The sequence below is a fragment of the Rhinichthys klamathensis genome, unplaced genomic scaffold, assembly GCF_029890125.1.
Source record: "Rhinichthys klamathensis goyatoka isolate OS25496 unplaced genomic scaffold, OSU_Roscu_1.1 h1tg000165l_1, whole genome shotgun sequence".
NCBI lineage: Eukaryota > Metazoa > Chordata > Actinopteri > Cypriniformes > Leuciscidae > Rhinichthys > Rhinichthys klamathensis.
The window spans coordinates 2420404-2440039 of record NW_026606697.1 but is presented as its reverse complement, the minus strand read 5'-3'; the positions used below and the strand labels follow the sequence as shown (position 1 = coordinate 2440039).

The window sequence follows — 19636 nt, the reverse complement described above, 5'->3', positions numbered from 1 at the left end:
TTTTTAACCTGGAATGATGTTTCAGAAACATTTTCTTATTTGCATCCACAGCTTTTGTAGTCAAATTTAAAACTAGAGCAGAATCTTTTATTGCGAAAGCTCTGAAAATGGAAGCAGCCTTTAGAAATTCTCACATTTGATGTCTATTTAAGAGAATCACTCTCCTCTTGTCTGAACATCCTTTTATTTATTTTCCCAAAGATAGTTTTGGGGGATGAGGGGGGTAGAAGAAATTCTCCTCTATAACTCAAAAGGAACGAAAAAAAAAAAGGATCTTGGCTGTAATTGAAGTCAGAAACGTGCAATAAGCCGCGCTTGTTCCCCCCACTATTATTTCATTACTAAAAGGGTTGTCAGTCGACAAAAAGCCCTAGGCTCTCTAATTAACACTTACATCTCCTGTCCGACTAAAAATATAAAGGAACCTTAGGAAGGGAGGTGGGCCAGTGCAACAACACACACACACACTACATAAAAGAGCATCTACTCGAATGAAAGAAAAGAAAATAGCACATGATGAGAAATGGCACGTAATCAAAAAAAGGAGGGAACAGACAAGAAAAAAGAAGAACACACATACACATATACATACATATATATTTATGATAGATAGATAGATCTAAAGAAAGAAAGAAAGAAAAAGCCACCCATTTTCCACTGTCAGTGGCTTGTGCATTGAATTGTGATTACATTTGACCGAGTCGTATCTGAAATGAACCACCTGCACAGAAAATCATGACACTTTAAAAAGGAGAGAGAGAAACAGGCGGACAGAAAATAATATTTGCTATTGATCACAATGCAGTAAATAAAAGCAAGTGCACACACGCACACACACACACACGTATTGATTAAATGTGGTCTGTGGTGGTCAGGCCAGCAACAGAGATATAAAAGACTCGACAGATCTAGTTATGGAAGCGGCTGGTGTGCTGAACTCTGTGGCCCACACACACACACACACACACACGGTCATATGAATCTATTAAAGTCAACAAGGCTTTTCCAAATGGAAGCAGAACTGCATATCTTTTGGTCCAGAGTCACCTGAACACGCGACTCAACTTTTTAACGCCAAACATAGAATTAAAATTGACACCATTTACTTCCTTAATACACTTTTCAAGTCTAATCGTGAATGATTAATTGAAGCACATTGAAACAACGGCCTTTTACTTGGAAATCAAACCCATGACTTTGATTTTGCAAGCATGAAACCAGTAGAACTATATCGCTGATTGTTAAAAACTAATGTAGTCGGGTTGATTCACTGATTTAAAATAATATTTTGACTTGAATAAAACCAATTTATTTAGATGTTACAACATTTTTTAGGTTACCTGACAAAAGATTTGTTCAAGGTGCTTAGCTTTCTAAAATGAAAACCAAAATCACCACAGCCACAAATATAGCCATGACCGGACAGAGCCTTCTGAATATTTGCTCATTGTTTTAAATATTCACTCAGTCGTTTAAATATTCATTAGTCGGGGAGAGAAAAGAAAGGATTATTCGGACCAGGGGCTTACTGTGCGGCTGAAATTGCATTAGAGCTAAACTGGAATGTGTGTGCGTGTGAGAGAAAGAGAGAAAATATACTAGTGTGTGACACTGAAAAAGCCAATATAGCTCTTGAAAGAAAAACGAAGCGAATAAAGACACTGTCATTCAAATCCACAGAAAAAGTACGGTGAAAACAACACTTAGATATGTGAAGCACAGAATTCCTTATGCTAGAGAAAACACACACACACACACACATTTAGACGGATGCACCGCGGTGTCATATTGCACAGGGAAACGTTTTGATTTCTGTTCAAAGATACTCAATTTGACAGCGCTCATTTGATTCTTTAACCTTCAGGAACAACGAACGATTGAACTGTATCAAAGCTTCAAAAACAGCCACAGTTCATCTATTTCAGAGGGCGAACATGAGCGTGCTATTTGTGGATCTCTCTTCCTTCCTTTGACTTTTCTTACAAAAAAATAATCTAAAGTTTGCAAATAGCAGGCACAGTTGTTTGTCAGGTCAAGACTGAGGTATAGGGAACAAGTAGCTGGTTTCTAATATGAAATTTTCCCTCTATAGCACGGTTAACATCGTGCCCTCAGTCATCATGTGATGCAATAATGTGACAAGTGATGAAAGATATCCAGAAAAAGGTACTTCTACCATGTAAAACTCAGGGGCCGTTTACACAACACCGTTTTTAACTGAAAACTGAAACTTTGTCATTTACACGACAACAGCGTTTTGAGGGCCTGAAAACGGGTTTCAAAGTGCACGTTTTTGAAAAAAGATGGATCAATAGAATGACAGAATGACAGACAGACAGACAGACAGACAGATAGACTGATAGACTGATTGATAGACCGACAGACAGACAGACAGACAGACAGACAGACAGACAGACAGACAGACAGATAGATAGACAGACAGACAGACAGACAGACAGACAGACAGATAGATAGACAGATAGACAGACAGACAGACAGATAGATAGACAGATAGACAGACAGGTAGAGCGACAGACAGACAGACGGAGCAATAGAATGACAGATAGATGGATAGAGGGATAGATGGATGGATGGATGGATAGAGGGATAGATGGATGGATGGATGGATAGAGGGATAGATGGATGGATGGATGGATAGAGGGATAGATGGATAGAGGGATAGATGGATGGATGGATGGATGGATGGATGGATGGATGGATGGATAGAGGGATAGATGGATGGATGGATGGATGGATGGATGGATGGATGGATGGATAGATGGATAGAGGGATAGATGGGTTGAGCGACAGACAGACAGATAGAGCAATAGAATGACAGATGGATGGATGAATGGATGGATGATGGATGGATGGATGGATGGATAGATGAATAGAGGGATAGATGGATAGAGGGATAGATGGATAGATAGGTTGAGCGACAGACAGACAGATAGAGCAATAGAATGACAGATGGATGGATGGATGAATGGATGGATGATGGATGGATGGATAGAGGGATAGATGGATAGATAGGTTGAGCGACAGACAGACAGATAGAACAATAGAATGACAGATGGATGGATGGATGAATGGATGGATGGATGATGGATGGATGATGGATGGATGGATGATGGATGGATGGATGGATGGATAGAGGGATAGATGGATAGAGGGATAGATGGATAGAGGGATAGATGGATAGATAGGTTGAGCGACAGACAGACAGATAGAGCAATAGAATGACAGATGGATGGATGGATGAATGGATGGATGGATGATGGATGGATGGCCATTAAAAGACATGCTATTTTCGTCATAGAAGGGTAAATCAGGGCGCTGCACAGACTACAAGGAAATATTTCGCATTTCTCTCCCGCCATGGAAAGATTCCTTCTTTAATGTAGGAATTTGGTGAGGGAGTGACTGAGAGAGAGAGAGTCGGAGTGAGAGATTGAACCCTCTGTGTACAGTATGAATATTTCAGAGGGCCGTGTTTTGTAGATGTGGGGCACAGGGCTGTGAAAAGAGTGCCCTGCAGTCAAGCCTTTGATGCGGATAGCACCGCCACTGCACTGATCTGTGGCAGGAAATGGACTTTTAGGCTTATCTGCCTCACTCAGGGCCACGTGTGTGTGTGTGTGTGTGTGTGTGTGTGTGTGTGTGTGTGTGTGTGTGTGTGTGTGTGTGTGTGTGTGTGTGTGTGTGTGTGTAAGACAAGAAGGGCAGGAAGCTCCATGAACCAGGGCCAGAGAAAGAATAAAAATTCTAATGATAATCATCAAGAGGAGCCAAATATTTACTGGCTTTTCCGCTCGTGCGGCTCGGCTTGTACTGCTATTGGTGAAGAGACATCAAACCGTACTTGCAGTCCACCACCTTCACTCATACATAGCAATGCAATCCATTTCAAACAGAGAGACACAGCGGTTCTATCTTATCTTGTGCTTCTCAGCTGTCGGCGCTAATTCAATAAACTTCAGAGTAACACACAGAGCACAAAAATGAGAGAGAGAGAGAGAGAGAGACGGAAGCTGGAAAAACAGGATGGAGGATGAGGATAAATGAGGAAACCCTTCATGAACAAACATTTCAATTAGAAGATGATTTGCAGCCCTTTCAGAAACCACTGTGTATTTCCACAGGTTGTTCTTGTTCAATTCTGCTGTATTTTCATTTCAAACCTCTGTATATTCCTTCAAACCTCTACCCTATAAAAACAAGAAGGTTTCTTATTTTTCTGTCTGATAGCATCTTCAGACCTTTGTCAAAAAGTGCATTCAGATTCACAACTGACATGGATTTTTTTTTTTAAAGAAGGGTAAAATAAAGCAATTAGCCAAGTGATGTTATCAGGCATGACATAAATTGTGAAAAAATAAATAAATAAAATACACTAATGCACAGATTCCATTATTACATATAAAAACTTAGCAATAGAATGATGTATGGTATAATTGACTATTAATATCATTAAACTTATTTAAATATTATTTGATTAAACTTATAGATTATAATTATAATAAATAGCCTAATAACAACAATACACTACCGTTCAAAAGTTTGTGGCGAGTATGATTATTTTTTGAGAAATTAATACTTTTATTCAGCAAAGATGCAATAAATCAAAAAAAAATTTAGGCTATAATATTACATATTCCAAATGTTGTTCTTATTAACTTTTTATTGATCATGGTTTCCATAAAAATATTATTACAAGCAACACAACTCTTTTCAACATTGAAAAATGTTTCAATCTGCATAATTTTTAAAGGATCATGTGACTACCATCAGCAGAATAAATGACATTTTCCAACATATTAAAATTAAACAGTTGTTTTAAATTGTAATAATATTTCACAATATTACTGTTTTTATTTTATTCTATTTTATCAAATAAATGCAGGCTTGGTGAGCATTAGAGACTTCTTTCAAAAACAATAAAATAATCAACCGCAAACTTTTTAATGGTAGTATAAATGACGATAAATAAATAATCAGCCCGACGGTTATAAGGCTAATTTCCACATTATTATAGAGTAATATTGAGTTGATAATTTCAAAAGTGGCACATCAAATCCCACTGTAAAAAGTGAAAATGTTTAGTTAATAGACATTTCTACATAATCAAAGCTGTAAAATTGTTGGTCCAATCTAATGCAGTCCAGTTGATTGAGTCATTAGAAATATTTCTGACTTGAATAAAACTAGATCTTAAGACTTTAGAGCTGAAACGTGAATCCTGAACTGGCTTTTATAAAAACGAATACCTTCAGTTTTATAGGAACCATTGAAGGAAAAGTTACCAAGCGTAAATGCAGTCCACCGTGACATCTAAAGCAGAGTATGAGTTCAGTCTAATCATAACGGTAACACTTTACTATAAGGTTCATTAGTTAACATTAGTCAACTACCTAAGTTAACTAAGAATGAACAATACTTTGTCAGCATTTAGCCTATTAATCTTAGTTCATATTAATTTCAACATTTACTAATACATTATTAAAGGGATAGTTCACTTTGAAATGCATTTTTGGTATGTTTTAGCTTACCTTAAGGGCATCCAAGATGTAGGTGTCTTTGTTTCTGCAGTAGTTTCAATTTTGATATTTTTAGGTCAAACCGTTCTTGTCTGTCAGTCATATAATGCAGGTCTATGGTCACCACCGCAAAGAGCATGCACAGAGAAGTCCAAATTAAACATAATTTAATGACTCGTAAATGTAAGTACACATTGATGGCCTAAGACACGAAACGAGCGGTTTGTGTGAGAAAACTAACAGTATTTATATCGTTTTTACCTCTTGTAACCACAGCCACGTCCAAGTGATCTGAGGGCGCGGGCGCTTCGGGCTGTGCGTTACAAGAGGTAAAAACGATATAAATACTGTTCGTTTTCTCACACAAACCACTCGTTTCGTGTCTTAGGCCATCAATGTGTACTTACATTTACGAGTCATTAAATCATGTTTAATTTGGACTTCTCTGTGCATGCTCTTTGAGGTGGTGACCATAGACCTGCATTATATGACTGACAGACAAGAACGGTTTGACCTAAAAATATCAAAATTGAAATTACTGCGGAAACAAAGACACCTACATCTTGGATGCCCTTGAGGTAAGCTAAAACATATCAAAAATTTATTTCAAAGTGAACTATCCCTTTAAAATCAAAGGTTGTATTTGTTAACATTAGTTAATGCACTGTGAACTAACATGAACAAACAATGAACAGCTGGATTTTTATTAACTAACATAAACAAAGATTAACAAATGTATTGCTCATTGTTAGTTCATGTTAGTTAATACATTAACTGACGTAAACTAATTAACCTTATTGTAAAGTGTTACCATCTTAACGAATCATCTACGCAGAACTAGCAAGTCGAGCGTTGTTTATCCGCGAAATTTCAGCCCAACGATTTAGCGAAAATAAACGGGAGCCTCTCTTTGTCTCTGTACCGGCCCCAGCGCTGTATGTCTGGAAGGGAAGTGCACGGTCGCCTGTGCTGAAATTACACACACAAAAAAAAAACTTCAAACGTACAGGTCCCAGACCTGCCCAATGTCAATTGTCACTTGACCCCCATGACCTTGTGCAGTGGCTGCCTCAGCGGACAGAAGCTGTGAGTTTAATCAAGGGTTCTCTCATTTCAAGGGCCTCGAGAAGTCCTGAGTGACCCTCCCACACACACACACACACACACACACACAAGCTAAAACAGATCCCCCTGACAGAAAGAGTTCAGGCCTTTTTCAGAGAAACCGATGGAACGAGAGAGAGAGAGCTCTGATTTAATTCTGCGGGACATCTGCATTACGGAGGCCTGCCAGAGTGCTTACTGCAATTACAGTCCACACAAAGCCCCGCTAGTCCCGATATTTTCAATCCCGTGCACTTCCATTACACGCTCCACACACGGATGCGCACACGAGCATACGGACTGCACTCGATTCCTGTCGTTTGTCACTCATGTGCTTCAGGAAGAGAACGTAAACGTCCCTAACATAAATCTATAAAGACAGGTGCGGTAAAAACTGCTTGCACGCAGCATGTCGATGCTTTCAAACGCCTAGTCACCATATCCTCTTTTGGAGGAGCGAAAAAAAAAAGGAGGAATTTACTGCATGCCTTTCTTCAACGAGAAAAAAAGCAAAGACTTTCTCAAATGAAAAGAGAAACAGACATCATAAAGCAACATCCAGCATCAAGAAAAATAAATGATGTAATTCAAACAACACTGAATTCAAAGCGGATACAAAACTCTCCGTTTGTGGGCGAGGAAAGCGTGCAGCATTCATTAAACACGATACGAATCCCCTCTTCTTCCCTGTGGCTGGGATGAAATGAACGTCGAGTTGAAATTCTTAAACGCTTCGCACTTTTATGAACGTTTTAATTATTCATATAGGTTGACGAATTTACAAGGCTAAGGGAAACCGATCAGCGGCACAATCAAAAAGAGGGGAAAGATAGGGATGTTTTGCTCTTGCAGACTTAAAGTATAAAACTTCACAACATTGCAATGTTTCCTACAGAATTCCTACAGAATAATCAAAATAGAATTTATTTATTTTTTTAAAACTGTTGCAAATGTTTAACTACACATTTCCATATAAACAATCAAGTTAGTAATGATTGTGATTTAATTCACAAACCTTAAGTACACTAAATTTGCATTGAGATTATTTAAAGTAATCATAAGTTTTAGTTCAGCAAGCAATTCATTCCAAACAGTCTGACAGACTGATTTCAAAAAGTAACTGTTTGAACGATTTATTAAAAGAATCAGCACACAAGTCAACACTGGTCGCATTATACTTTTTTTCACTAAAACGAATCCGTTCATAAGAGTCATTTGCATGTGAATCAGACATTGGACATGCAGGATGGAAAAACGTGTTTTTAATCTAATATCACATTCAACTCAAACTGCAAAGTCCCATTCACAGCTCAGGTAAACTAAGCAATATCCCACTGATGAATCTGTCGAAAACAGGACTATTGTATTTTCACATCTTCTCTTTGTTATGTGATAATCAATCTACTCTGTATTGAACAGCCAAGTATTTTTAAGCTGGCATCCGTTCAGGCCTGAACATGTGCACATTAAAGAGCAGGGCAACGGAGCCAAAGATCAATTACACTCATATTAAAGAGGGCCGGGGAAATAAAGGCACAGGAGCTGCCGGCTTGTGCTCGGTTATTTCTGTTAGATCAGGTTAAACAGAAAAAAAGCAACAACCAATTTCAGGTGGAAGGTGGCTGTGGGGAGGAGGGGTAATGAGGGAGCAGGTGAACAACCGATTTCAATCACAAAGAAGAGAACAAGAAAGAGAGGGAACAAGTAAAAAGAACGAAGGGAAGACAATAAAGACAAATGTTTAACTGGATTTACATTCCCAGATGGAAACAGCAATGCTTACAAAGGCAGCAAAAAAAAAATAGTCAAAGCTTTAAAGTGCAAGTTTAGGATTTAATATTTGGTTTTGCGCATCCGATATTTGTAATTGTGAATAAACATGACGCAATGTTAACTTTTCAGCGCTATGTGGTTAAATAGATGCAAGAAATAAATAAACGCATTACGCAAATAAACACAGGAAATAAGATCAAATCCCAATTCAGTATTTTACATTTCAATGCTAAACATTGTGTTGAAGTATTCAATCTTCAAATCTAAAATTTCTTAAGTATAAAGTTTCTAAACTAAATAACAGGCTGAAATTATTAACACAAAAGAAGAGTAGAAATCTGTGGATTAGAGGAAGAGGAGTTTTAATCTATTGCTGCCTTTCAAAAAAATATTGTAAAAAAAAAAAATCAACAGAAACCATGTCAGCTTTAGACATTGTTGAATGATGTGCTCAGCATTTCCTTTTTTTTTGCTTTCAATTAAGTCACCCGAAATCACACAAGCTCCACTAGTTGACGTGACATGATTAGCACCGGAGCACATGCTTTCTGTTGCTATGAATTTGCTCCACATAAGGGAAAAAAGGGCGCGTAGAAGAACGAGGAGGAAAGCAAAACAGACGAACGTGTTCTCAGCCGGAATACTGCACAGAGGAAAGACGTCTCTTCTGAAGCCTCTGTGAGTCCCGAGGTCACATTGGCGAGCCTTAACGAGGGTAATTGCTGTCGATGCGCAGGGGCCATGTACAGAACTGGGTCATGGCCACGATCATCTTCTGAACACCACCCGTCTAATGTGTACGTCACAAAATTCCCTGCTAAACCACCAACACAAGGGCTGCATGAATGAAGTCAACATGAAATCAAAACTGAGCCTATTTCTTAAAACATGGTTTTGGTCTGATTCATCTATACACATTATTCCACAGAATTTTTTTTTTTTTTTTTTTTGACTTTGTAATCTTTCTCTGAAGCAGCTTTCCTTTTAAGCTGACGCCAGCAAGGCCGCTTAAGTTTCAACCAACTAGCTAGTCTTCTAAAATTTACAGCAAACTCGGGTGTGGAATGCCACAAAAAACTCCCAATGGATAAAGCCAAATCCCGTCCTATTGAATATCCTTTTACTTAGAAATATTTCATGTTACAGAAGTAAAATAGGTTGTGAAATGCCATTTCACATTGTTAAAAAAAAAAAAATCTACAAATTTTCTTCAGGTCTCGAGTCGCAACATTTAACTAGAGACTAGTCTGGACTAAATCACTGAAGAAGTCTGGCATGCGTAACCAGAGAAGTCTGTCAATTTCGCTGGAAGGTCCAGTTATACATTTTGATTATACATTAAAATGTCCACAAAAAAAAAAAAAAAGTGGATAAATTGTTCAGAACAAGATCTAAAAATAGGCATTTACAAAACAGAGGGTGAATTTCCATTTCATGCTGACATTACGGGCCAGATCAGGTTGACGAAACTCTTTAAAGTCGTCATGAAATCAGAATTTACCCTATTTACTTTGCTAGCGCACTACTAGTCTTGAGTTGAACAAGTAATCCGTGCAAGTTAATACACAGAAAAACTCTTGAATGGCGTTCCTTCTCTGATGATGTCAGTTTGACGGCTTGGCTTGAATATCCTTAACCACTTCCCTCCAACCATCAGTCTTCTATGAGCGAGGGATGGAGAGGAAAGTAAAACCCCGCCCACTATTCAATATTCCGTTTCACTTGGAAATATGCCACAACACTGAATTAAAGTCGGTTGCAACTTCCGGACTTTAAAGTAAAGCAAGTCAAAGTGCATGTTGACTAGAAACCCAAAACATGATGAAAAAGCCCCCCCCCCCCCCCCCCGTTTCTTCAAGCAAATGTGCAGTTGTGTGTGTTTATGTTCAGCAACGCAAGCCTCTGGTAAACACGATCATTATCTCCCCAATCTAAACAAGCCTTTGCTTTCCCAGAACACACTGCTCTATAAGCAATGAGGTGATTAAGGAGAAAGCAGTGGACGAGGACTGCTACCAGCAAGGAATCACAGCCTGCGTTGAGGAGGACATTACACTACAGGTGATGCAAACACCAATGGCTTTAAATAATGATGCAGCCTTTTTAATCTTCATCATGTTACAGCTCAAAAACACATGCTGTATTAAAACGGCTTGGTTATACTTTGGCTGAATGGATTGTGGGAAGTTATTGTCCCATCACACAGACAATGAGAACTGGAGTAATGCAAAAGCTTAGCAAATAACACCATATTCAATAGTCTAGAAGAGTTAGCCAAAACCGAGATGAATGAATATGCTACCATGAATATGAATAATGCTCGAACAGCATGTCTTCTCAAAGACTTTTTTCATCCAAACCACAAACCACTAAACGTGGAGTGAACAATCTGGTTTTAAATTGCACATAACGCAGTGCATTTGAGAAAGCATTCAGTGTACGTTTCACCTGAAATATGTAATACTGTGCCACAGCTGAGGTCAATATTAAAACCAAGAGCCTGAAAATTGTAATAGTAACTATCTATTTCTGTCTGACCCTAGTAGACCATTACGCTATTAAAGATATCTTGTGTCTGATGCAGTCCAAATCGGTTACGAAGTTTGCTTATTCAGGACCAAACACCATATTAGACATAGCCGCGTTTCCACCGCAGGAACTTTACCCAGGAACTAGGAACTTTGGCCTGGTACTCGGTGTGTTTACACCGCAGGAACCAGGGTCTAAATGAAGTTCCGGGTAGATATTTCCCCCTCCGAAAGTCCCTGCTCGCGAGGTAGTACTTTTTCAAAGTTCAGGAACTTTCGCGGGTGGGGCTTGTGCGCTGAACATGCTGATTGGTTGTGTTCACGCCGCATTATGATTGGATAACTCCGCGCAGCATTTTATTTTAACCGGAATTTTTAGAATCTATTGCAGTTCGTGGCTTCATGCAGTAATGAAGTTCCATGCAGTAAGAGTTGTCTGTCTGCAAATATGGAATTTAATAAAAATAAAAAAGGCAGCTGGACCGACGACGAGATTCAGGCTTTATTAAGCGTATTTGCGGAAGAGAAATTTTCTCCGCGTTCGTCCCAGCCTTCTCACGGTCAATGTCCGCAATAGCTGATAACATACGCTGTCTAATTTTAGATCTAACGTTAGCATTACGAGCTTTCTGAACACGCTTTAGTATCAGTGCTCGTCTCTTTTCTGCCGTTTTGTTAATTACCTGGTTAGTAAACCAATACATCTCAAACAACTGCAGCACAGTGTGAATCTCTTCCATATTTATTATAAATGTGGCGCTCAAAACTGATTACTGTCTTTTACAGTCTACTGTCCGTCACAAGCAAGCAATGAGCAGTCGCGCGCAGTTTACTCGGTACTTTAGACCGCGATGTAAACGCAGAAAGCTACCGGTCTGGGGCAAAAAAAGTTCCTGGGAAAAAAGTTCCTGGGACAAATTGTTCCGGGCAATTGCGGTGGAAACGCGGCTTATATAAGGCTAGTGCGATACTGCGAGCCTGACAGATTAGGAAAAACATACTCTATGAATTAAAGCATTTTTTTTTTCATTTCAAAGTGAGCACTAAATAGAATAGCTTGAAACTAAATTGAATCAAATCCACAAAGAGAATGTATAAAGAAAAACTGCATTTCTGTGCCATTGTCCCTTGTTACTCACATATGCACGTGTGGCGGTTGAAAGCGGCTCTGGTTAATGTTGTAGTGGGTGAAGGCCTGCGTGGGGTTGGAGCTGTACTCGTCCACCGAGATGGTCACTTTGCCTTGTGACGGCATTCCGTGGGCCATTCTTTCTCCACGTCACACATGAGACACTTCACCAGGACCCTGGAGCGACCCACGCAGTCAGCATCCTTCAGAACCACTACTTAAACACGGAAAAGAACCCTTGATAGTGCCGAGGAGGAGGACAAGATACTATCTGTAAAGAAAGAGCGACAGAAAAAGATTATGATGTGAAATTAATTGCTGTATGAGCAATACAGAAAGAAAAAAAAGATTTTAAAACAAGGACCAACATGGAAATGAGCAAATAATTACAAAATTTTAATTATGTGCAAGATTTGCTTTGTGGAAAGTCTTATTATTTAAGTGTTTTATATTCTTTACACATGGATTACTTACTTCTCAATTGTTCTACTACCTACACTGTGCATTTGTTACATTAAACAGCTTTTTTCTACCTGAAAAATTACTTTTGTTGGTGTTGTCGGGACATATTTTTGACTTGAATAAAACCAGTAAATTTAGATGTTACCACATGTTACACACATTTAGGCTACACAATAAAAAAATTTGTAACAGTGGATGTCAATTCTATTTTCTAGAATACATCTGACTAAATATCTGTTTTCAGGGAAACATCTCATTTCTAATTATAGTTTATGATATTTTTCATAATATTTCCACTATAAACTTGATAAAACCACTGAAAAAAACGTTATGCTGTAATGATGTCACTCTTATTATGAAAAACAAACACACAAATTAAAAATTCATGATCACTCATAAAGTTGAACTCATCCAAACTTAACATGCACACAAACAGTTATAAACTTGACCAAAACCTAAATATAATGTCTAATGACAGATGAATCTTATACTATTTACGGTCCAAAACAAATAAATTAAATTGAGAAAAAGTGTCGAGAACAAAATAAAAGAAAACGCTGAGAAACAGAAAGGTGAGCAGTTCACATCTCCAGCTCTTTAGCCATATGGAGGGCCAGTTAACTATAACCAACCCCTGAACTACTCCATCCAACCCTCTCAAAACCACTTTCATTCACTTACTCAAAATGATGTGTAAACATGTTTACTTTAAAGAACTGTGTAGTATATTGCTGTCAGTTTGTATTTTATTCTTTGGAAGAAGAAGAAGAAACAAAATATATATATATATACATATGGAAAAAATTACAGATTCATTATTTTACTGTATAAATAAAAGCTGTAATAATCACTAAATTTGCTCAGTAACACCTGCCACAGAGAATGTTTTTGAGTTTCTTATGAAATAGCCTACTGGTTTACTGCACAAGATTAGCTTTGACACCTTACTCTTAATGAGGCAACCCATTATCTCACATCCAAAAGAAATGAGTTAAAAGTGACGCTGGTCTCTCCATGTTATCTGTACCAGCCAGGCAAGTGCAAAAATCACATTCACATTCTTCTACTAAATATATATATAAAAAATGTAATATGTAAAGGACTGGAGGCATTTAACTGTTAATATGTGATGCAAATGAATTCTGAATGATGTATTTTGTTCTTTTTTAATTTATGAATTATTTATGCATCTCATATAATTTATGAGTCTTGTTTTCCTGTCCTCTGTTCAATATTTCTGTAGCTTTACTACATATTATTATTACCTATTATTTTGCAAAAAGCCTAAATATTTCACTTTTTCATTCAACTGTAACAGACTGTAGTTAATTGTGTTTACTGTAATTAAATCTACAGTACTGTACTAATGACAGCACAAATGACCAAATAATTTGAATTAAGTTACTAATAAGTACTATCATACATTATACGGTATGTTATAAACTTCAGTTTTAAAAAACAAAATTAGTATGGAATACAATATTTTCCTGTCACGTACATATGTAATTAAGTTATTTTAATATTTTACGTCAAACTCTTTAGACTAATTTACACATAACTCCACGTAATATACCAATTTGTTTCATGAAAAAAAAAGGTTTTTCGAAAATGCCCAATTTTGCATAAAACTATATTCATCCTCATTACTCCACATATTATGCAAAAAAAATCGCTTTCCTCACCTCAGCTAGCTAGCAACCACTAGCTTAGCTGCGTAAAAACCTGCCGTTGCGTTTAATATATAACGTCTACATACGCGCGTGATATTTATTTGCGCTCAACTCTACTGCTTCCGGCTGAACAATGCGAGGGAACGATCAAAATAAAGGTTGGAAATCATGTCTCAAGTGCAGGCTACACTCTTTAGAGCCGGGCTATTCAATTGGCGGCCCGTGGGCCACATGCGGCCCGCCAATCATCTCCATCCGGCCCCCAACCGCCCTCCTCCTCTTATCCTGGTGGTGCGGTTAAATTTGTTTAGATATGCGCGTGGCCGCAGTGGCGCCTGCAGCTGTACGGATATACGTATTCTGCGTACCATGAGCGCTCAGACTGAACTGAGAAACGTTTCTCAAGTTTACTTTGAACTTCGCAGCATAGTGTATAACGGAACGCAAGCTTACAGGAGTTGCGTTTACTCTCGGTCCCGGACACTATTATTTAACAGCGTTGATACATCTAGTGAGAAGCGGTTCAATTCAACACACCTGTCTGTTACAAGCCACAAATCACTCAATGATTTAACAGTTTTAAATCGGATGAAACAGCCTCAACATTCCAACGCGACTGATGAGGTAACAGCAGAAACATTGTGCCATGAATGAATTAGAAGACTTTAAATCCCTTAATCACCAGCCTTACAAACATTTACCATGAATGTACTGTAGTAATTTACCATAGTTTGGGCAGAAATTTGGAATATTTAATACTTAGTTATAGTAAGAGTTGGGTATCGAGAACTGGTTCCATTTTAGAACCGGTAACAAATTTCCCAAAACCGGGGATTCGATAAGAAGCACGCATTATGATTCCTCTTATCGATTCCTGACTTTGGGACAGTTGCAAATTCGTTATTTCAAATGTAGGCGCGTGGCAAGCACGTTCATAATAGAAGCGACGAGCATGCGGTGCGTGGCGCTCGTTTTTGCAGGCGCGCAGGTCATGTGACAAAAAACAACGACCTTTCTGTAACATCGAAAGCTCGGCCAAACAGCTGATCATAGCTGAACAGGGCATGTTTTTATTTCTCATCTCCATAAATATATCTAGTAGCCTAGTAAAGCTAATGCGAGGGCTATAAATCAATTAATCCTTTGCTGATACGTCCTCGTCTGCATCATGGAGAGCGCAGTTCATGGTTGCATAGCAACGACAGACGCCACGGGAGCGCAAGCGCTTGTGGAAAGGAGGAGAAAGCGGCGCGGCCCTAGCCTCGTGAGACCATCCTGATCTCGCGAGCTTTCAAGGTTTCACTCGCAGATCAGTCTGGATACTTTCCGTTAAAGAAAATTTGGGAGCAGTTCACCAAACGAACGTCCAATCAGCGTTGGCTTTGAGGCGGGTTGAGGTGTGACGCAACGAGAAGCGCGTCAGTTCAGTCTAAAGAACATGTCGGCTTCAGCGGATGAAACTAGCATCAGCGTGGCTATCGAGCAAGTTTTATCGGAATTACAGAGTATTTCTTCACTGAAAGAAGAGCAAAACACTGCTCTGGAGGCTTTTCTCAGAGGAAAAGATACGCTCTGTTAGTACGTCATATGCTTCGTTGATCTGATTGGTTGATTTGGCCCGTCTATCACCAACATAGGCCAATCAGCTAACCAGTATTTTCGCCCCTTACCAAAACTACTTCAACGGAAGGTTTCCAGATGGATATGCGGAGCAAATCCATCTGGCGGAGTCAGGTTTGCGCGGCCCCGCTTCTCCATGCATTTTTAGACGCGATATGTGAACGGTCCCTAATTCAGGAATCTATGTGGCTTAAAATCGTTTTTGTTTTGTTTAAAATGGAGATCACGATTACATACATCAGACAACTACATATGTATAGTCTAATAGTCTTTCTTTTTAAAAACTCATTTGAATCATTAATTCAAACACTATTACTCCAGTAAAACAAGTATTTATGAATTAATTAATGTAATCAACACCTTTATATGAAGAGACTCCTTTCACTTTAGCCATTTTATTGGATATTGCTTAAAATTGGCAAGAATAAAAGGTAGAAATATTTATTCTTCAAGTATTTGCCCTTTTTTCTCTCTCCAAAAAATATTGGAATCGGAAACGAATCGATAAGAACCGGATTCGATAAGCAGAATCGGAATTGGAATCGCTAAAAATGAAACGATACCCAACCCTAATAGTAAATTATATTGCATTAGATTTATTAGGTGGGTAGAGGAATTTATAATTCGTTGTGTGTATAGTTTTTACCTGTGTTTAGGCATTTCTCTATAGTGGTAGTGAGTAAATGAGTAGCCATGCATGGTTTTACATGTGGTTACCAAGTCTCAGTGTCAGAATTTTTAATTTAAGCCTATAAGAATTATGAATAAAATATTTCTTACCAATAGCTATGAGCATGTATAATTTATATATTTGTACACAACTGTAAATAAGTTATTTATTATGGTCTTATAAATGTGCATACTGTTGGGTACCACATTTCCAAGTAAATACAATACTTTTTTGGTTTAATTTAGCTTATTTATTAATACGGTTATGTTTCAATAAATAATAAATAATGTTTCAATAAATCAGCTAAACCCACCGGCCCTCCTCAACTTTTCGATTCAATAATCCGGCACTCGAATGAAGCTAATTGAATAGCCCTGCTTTAGAGAGAGAGAGCAAAAAAGATCAAGTTGAACCTACATCACCCCGACTACAATATCTCCGACATTTCGAGTAAAAACACGCAAACTCGTGTGTAAATGTGTCTAACACACTCGCCGCGGAGGGTGATCGTTCCCCGGGTGAGTGGCCGCGCTGACACCGCCGCTCAATGACAAGCCACCTCTAACCCTTTTGTCTCTTTCTTTTTTTTCTCGCTCCCTGTCTAAGCGTAACATTTACAAGCTGCATAACACACAAGAAGAGGCTGAAAGCGTCTCTTTCTCTCTCGCCCACCTCTAAAGATGTTGCTCCATGCACGCCGGGGAATGCAGATGTCGATAGCCGAAGAGGTGGCACTCGGAGCCGGGCAGGGGCAGGACCCTCGACCCTGGGAGACCCTCCGGCGAGCTGACGGAGACACGCGGGAAAAGCAGCGCAGGCAGGCGGCGAGCCTCGCTCTGACTGGCGGAGAGGGGGAGTGAGTCTAGACCGCAGTGGAGGAAGAAAGGACTGCCACTGGGGTCAGAGAGCAGCGACGAGAGCATAGCCTCCGTACTAGCATGGCGGAGCGAGTATGTGTGTTAGTGTGTGTGTGGTTACTCCTCCCCTCCCTCAAAAGAGTCTGCCATGATATGCGTTCACACGTGGAGAGGAGAGTACGCGTCTTTCTGCAGTCCTTTGTTTTGAGGGTTACATTTTATTGCACTGTTTTAAGCAAACCTGAGAGGTACCTTGAGGAAGTGCTGATTTAGTTTTCATTTTAAAGAAGACAAGACACTATGATTTGCTTTTCACTGTGTGGTGGAGCCGTGGGTCAGGGGATTTGTTTCTGTCAAAATCAAGTGATGTTTGCAAAGTTTTTAGTCTATGACTGGCTGAAAATAATCTTGCTTTCATTTATTTTGTAGGGTGAGTCAGGTAAAATGGGCTACTTTTTTGATGAATTATCTACAGCCACATTTTCCACACTGCTCTTTGTGTGTCATTTCTGGTCCCTTCTGTCATTTAATGTTGAAAATATGTAACAAAAAAAGCCTAAGAGTTATTTCAATATCCCAACACTCTGTGTTAATGGTAAAATGTGAACAGAGAATTGAACCCTCTTTTCATTGGATACAATTATTTCTGATCTGAAGTCAGAATGAAATGGAAATTGCCAGGAGTCTATTCTTCAGATTGTGATATATCTGAGTGAAATGGCATTTCGGACAAGAAAAAATGTAGGGCGGGACTTGATTTTTTTTCATGGGGAATTGATTGGATGGTTGTGGTTTGCTATTGGTCGAACTCATGTGAGTTACAGGTTGTTCCGCTCCCACGCCATGTAAACGTGTCATCAGAGAAGAGATGCTGCAAGTTATTTTGATTAAAGATTATGAGGGCACATGAATTTAACATACATCAAATGATATGCACGGATAAATTATTTTATGATAATCACTGCAATATTCCATAAAAATAATAATAGTCAATTTTGATTTCATGGTGACTTTAATTTATAACACCATTAGGACATGCATTATGTATGTGAGCGGCATGTTCAGTTTGTTGGACTTGTGGGTGTCAGAATAATATATAGAATTAAAAAACGACTTCTGCTAAAACTCAACTGTGTATAGGAGTGTGTGAGAGAGAAATTAGTGTAGAGCTCTAAAGAACAACTGCATATAGAATTTCTCAAAAACAGTCTTTTAATGTTTTAATGAAAGAAACCATCAAAATATATATAAAAAATCAGGTCATATTAACTTATTGGGCCATTTTATCTGACATTTGATTTAGCAACTTTATATGCGATTGTTTTGAAAATCTCAGCATTTTTTTTCTAGTTGAGACAATCTTTTGAAAATTGTCATTCTTGATGCTTTTTAGATGTTCAAGTGGTCTGTACATAGAATTAGAAATAATTTGAAAATGAGTTGTAATTAGCATGTCAGAGCATTGAAATTTGATTATTTTAATTATTTAAAGAGTTTTAATAAAGGATTTTAATCTTACAGTTTAGGTCACTTTGTGGCCCAATTTATCTAAAATTTGATTTAGAAACTTTATATGTGTAGATTAATATATATTAGATGTTCAGTAGTGCTTTGGAAATATAAACCATATAATTTGTGACAATAAGCATGTCGGCTTTTCCCATTCAACATCAGAAAAATATTTTGCCCTTCCTACCTTGGAAAACTCAAACCAATCAAATCAGTTCACACATGCCAAATATTATTGTGGCAAAATCATTTGCAGTGATTGAATATTAAATCTTAAAATAAAATAAGACTCCAATCTTACCTGGTAGCCTATTCAGATCGAATGCCATTTCCAAAATAAAGTCCTTATTGTCTCTTAAGCCCAAAAAATTCTGGCAGGGTTAATTAAAAAATATTAATTACTCAGAATGAAAGCTTTTAATTTTGCATTTAGTTTTGCATGCTTTCAATGTCGAAATCACACTAAATCCATTGCTAAGTGAAATGATGCCCTGTTACCTGCATGTGTCCCACAAGAAGGCGGATCTTTGAAATGTGGATTTTTCACTGACATGTTTCAATTTTCACAAACTCACACACTAATACAGACAAACCACTCACAACTAAGCAACATTTCTATTTGACTTTTCAATGTGTTTTCATCGACTAGCCAGCGGGTAATAATGTGAAGGCAGGGTGGGAATTTTATTTGCGGAGAGACGCCGTTAAACACTGCACCATCATTTTTTCCCCTGCCTGCCCGAGAGAGAGAGAGAGAGAGAGAGAGAGAGAGAGAGA

The 19636-nt window shown here is 38.3% G+C and overlaps 1 protein-coding gene across 1 annotated transcript in view; it reads right to left on the bottom strand.

The window, feature by feature from the left end:
• The window catches only part of mpped2a (metallophosphoesterase domain containing 2a), a 68317-nt gene extending 51011 nt beyond the window's left edge, over positions 1-17306 (bottom strand). The window contains exons 1-2 of the mRNA XM_056259195.1: positions 17166-17306; positions 12082-12342 (exon numbers count right to left, since the gene is read on the bottom strand). Of these exons, the coding sequence (XP_056115170.1) occupies positions 12082-12209 (128 nt within the window). The 5' untranslated portion in view covers positions 12210-12342; positions 17166-17306. The remainder of the gene's footprint in view (positions 1-12081; positions 12343-17165) is intronic.
• Between the last annotated feature and the right edge of the window lie 2330 nt (positions 17307-19636).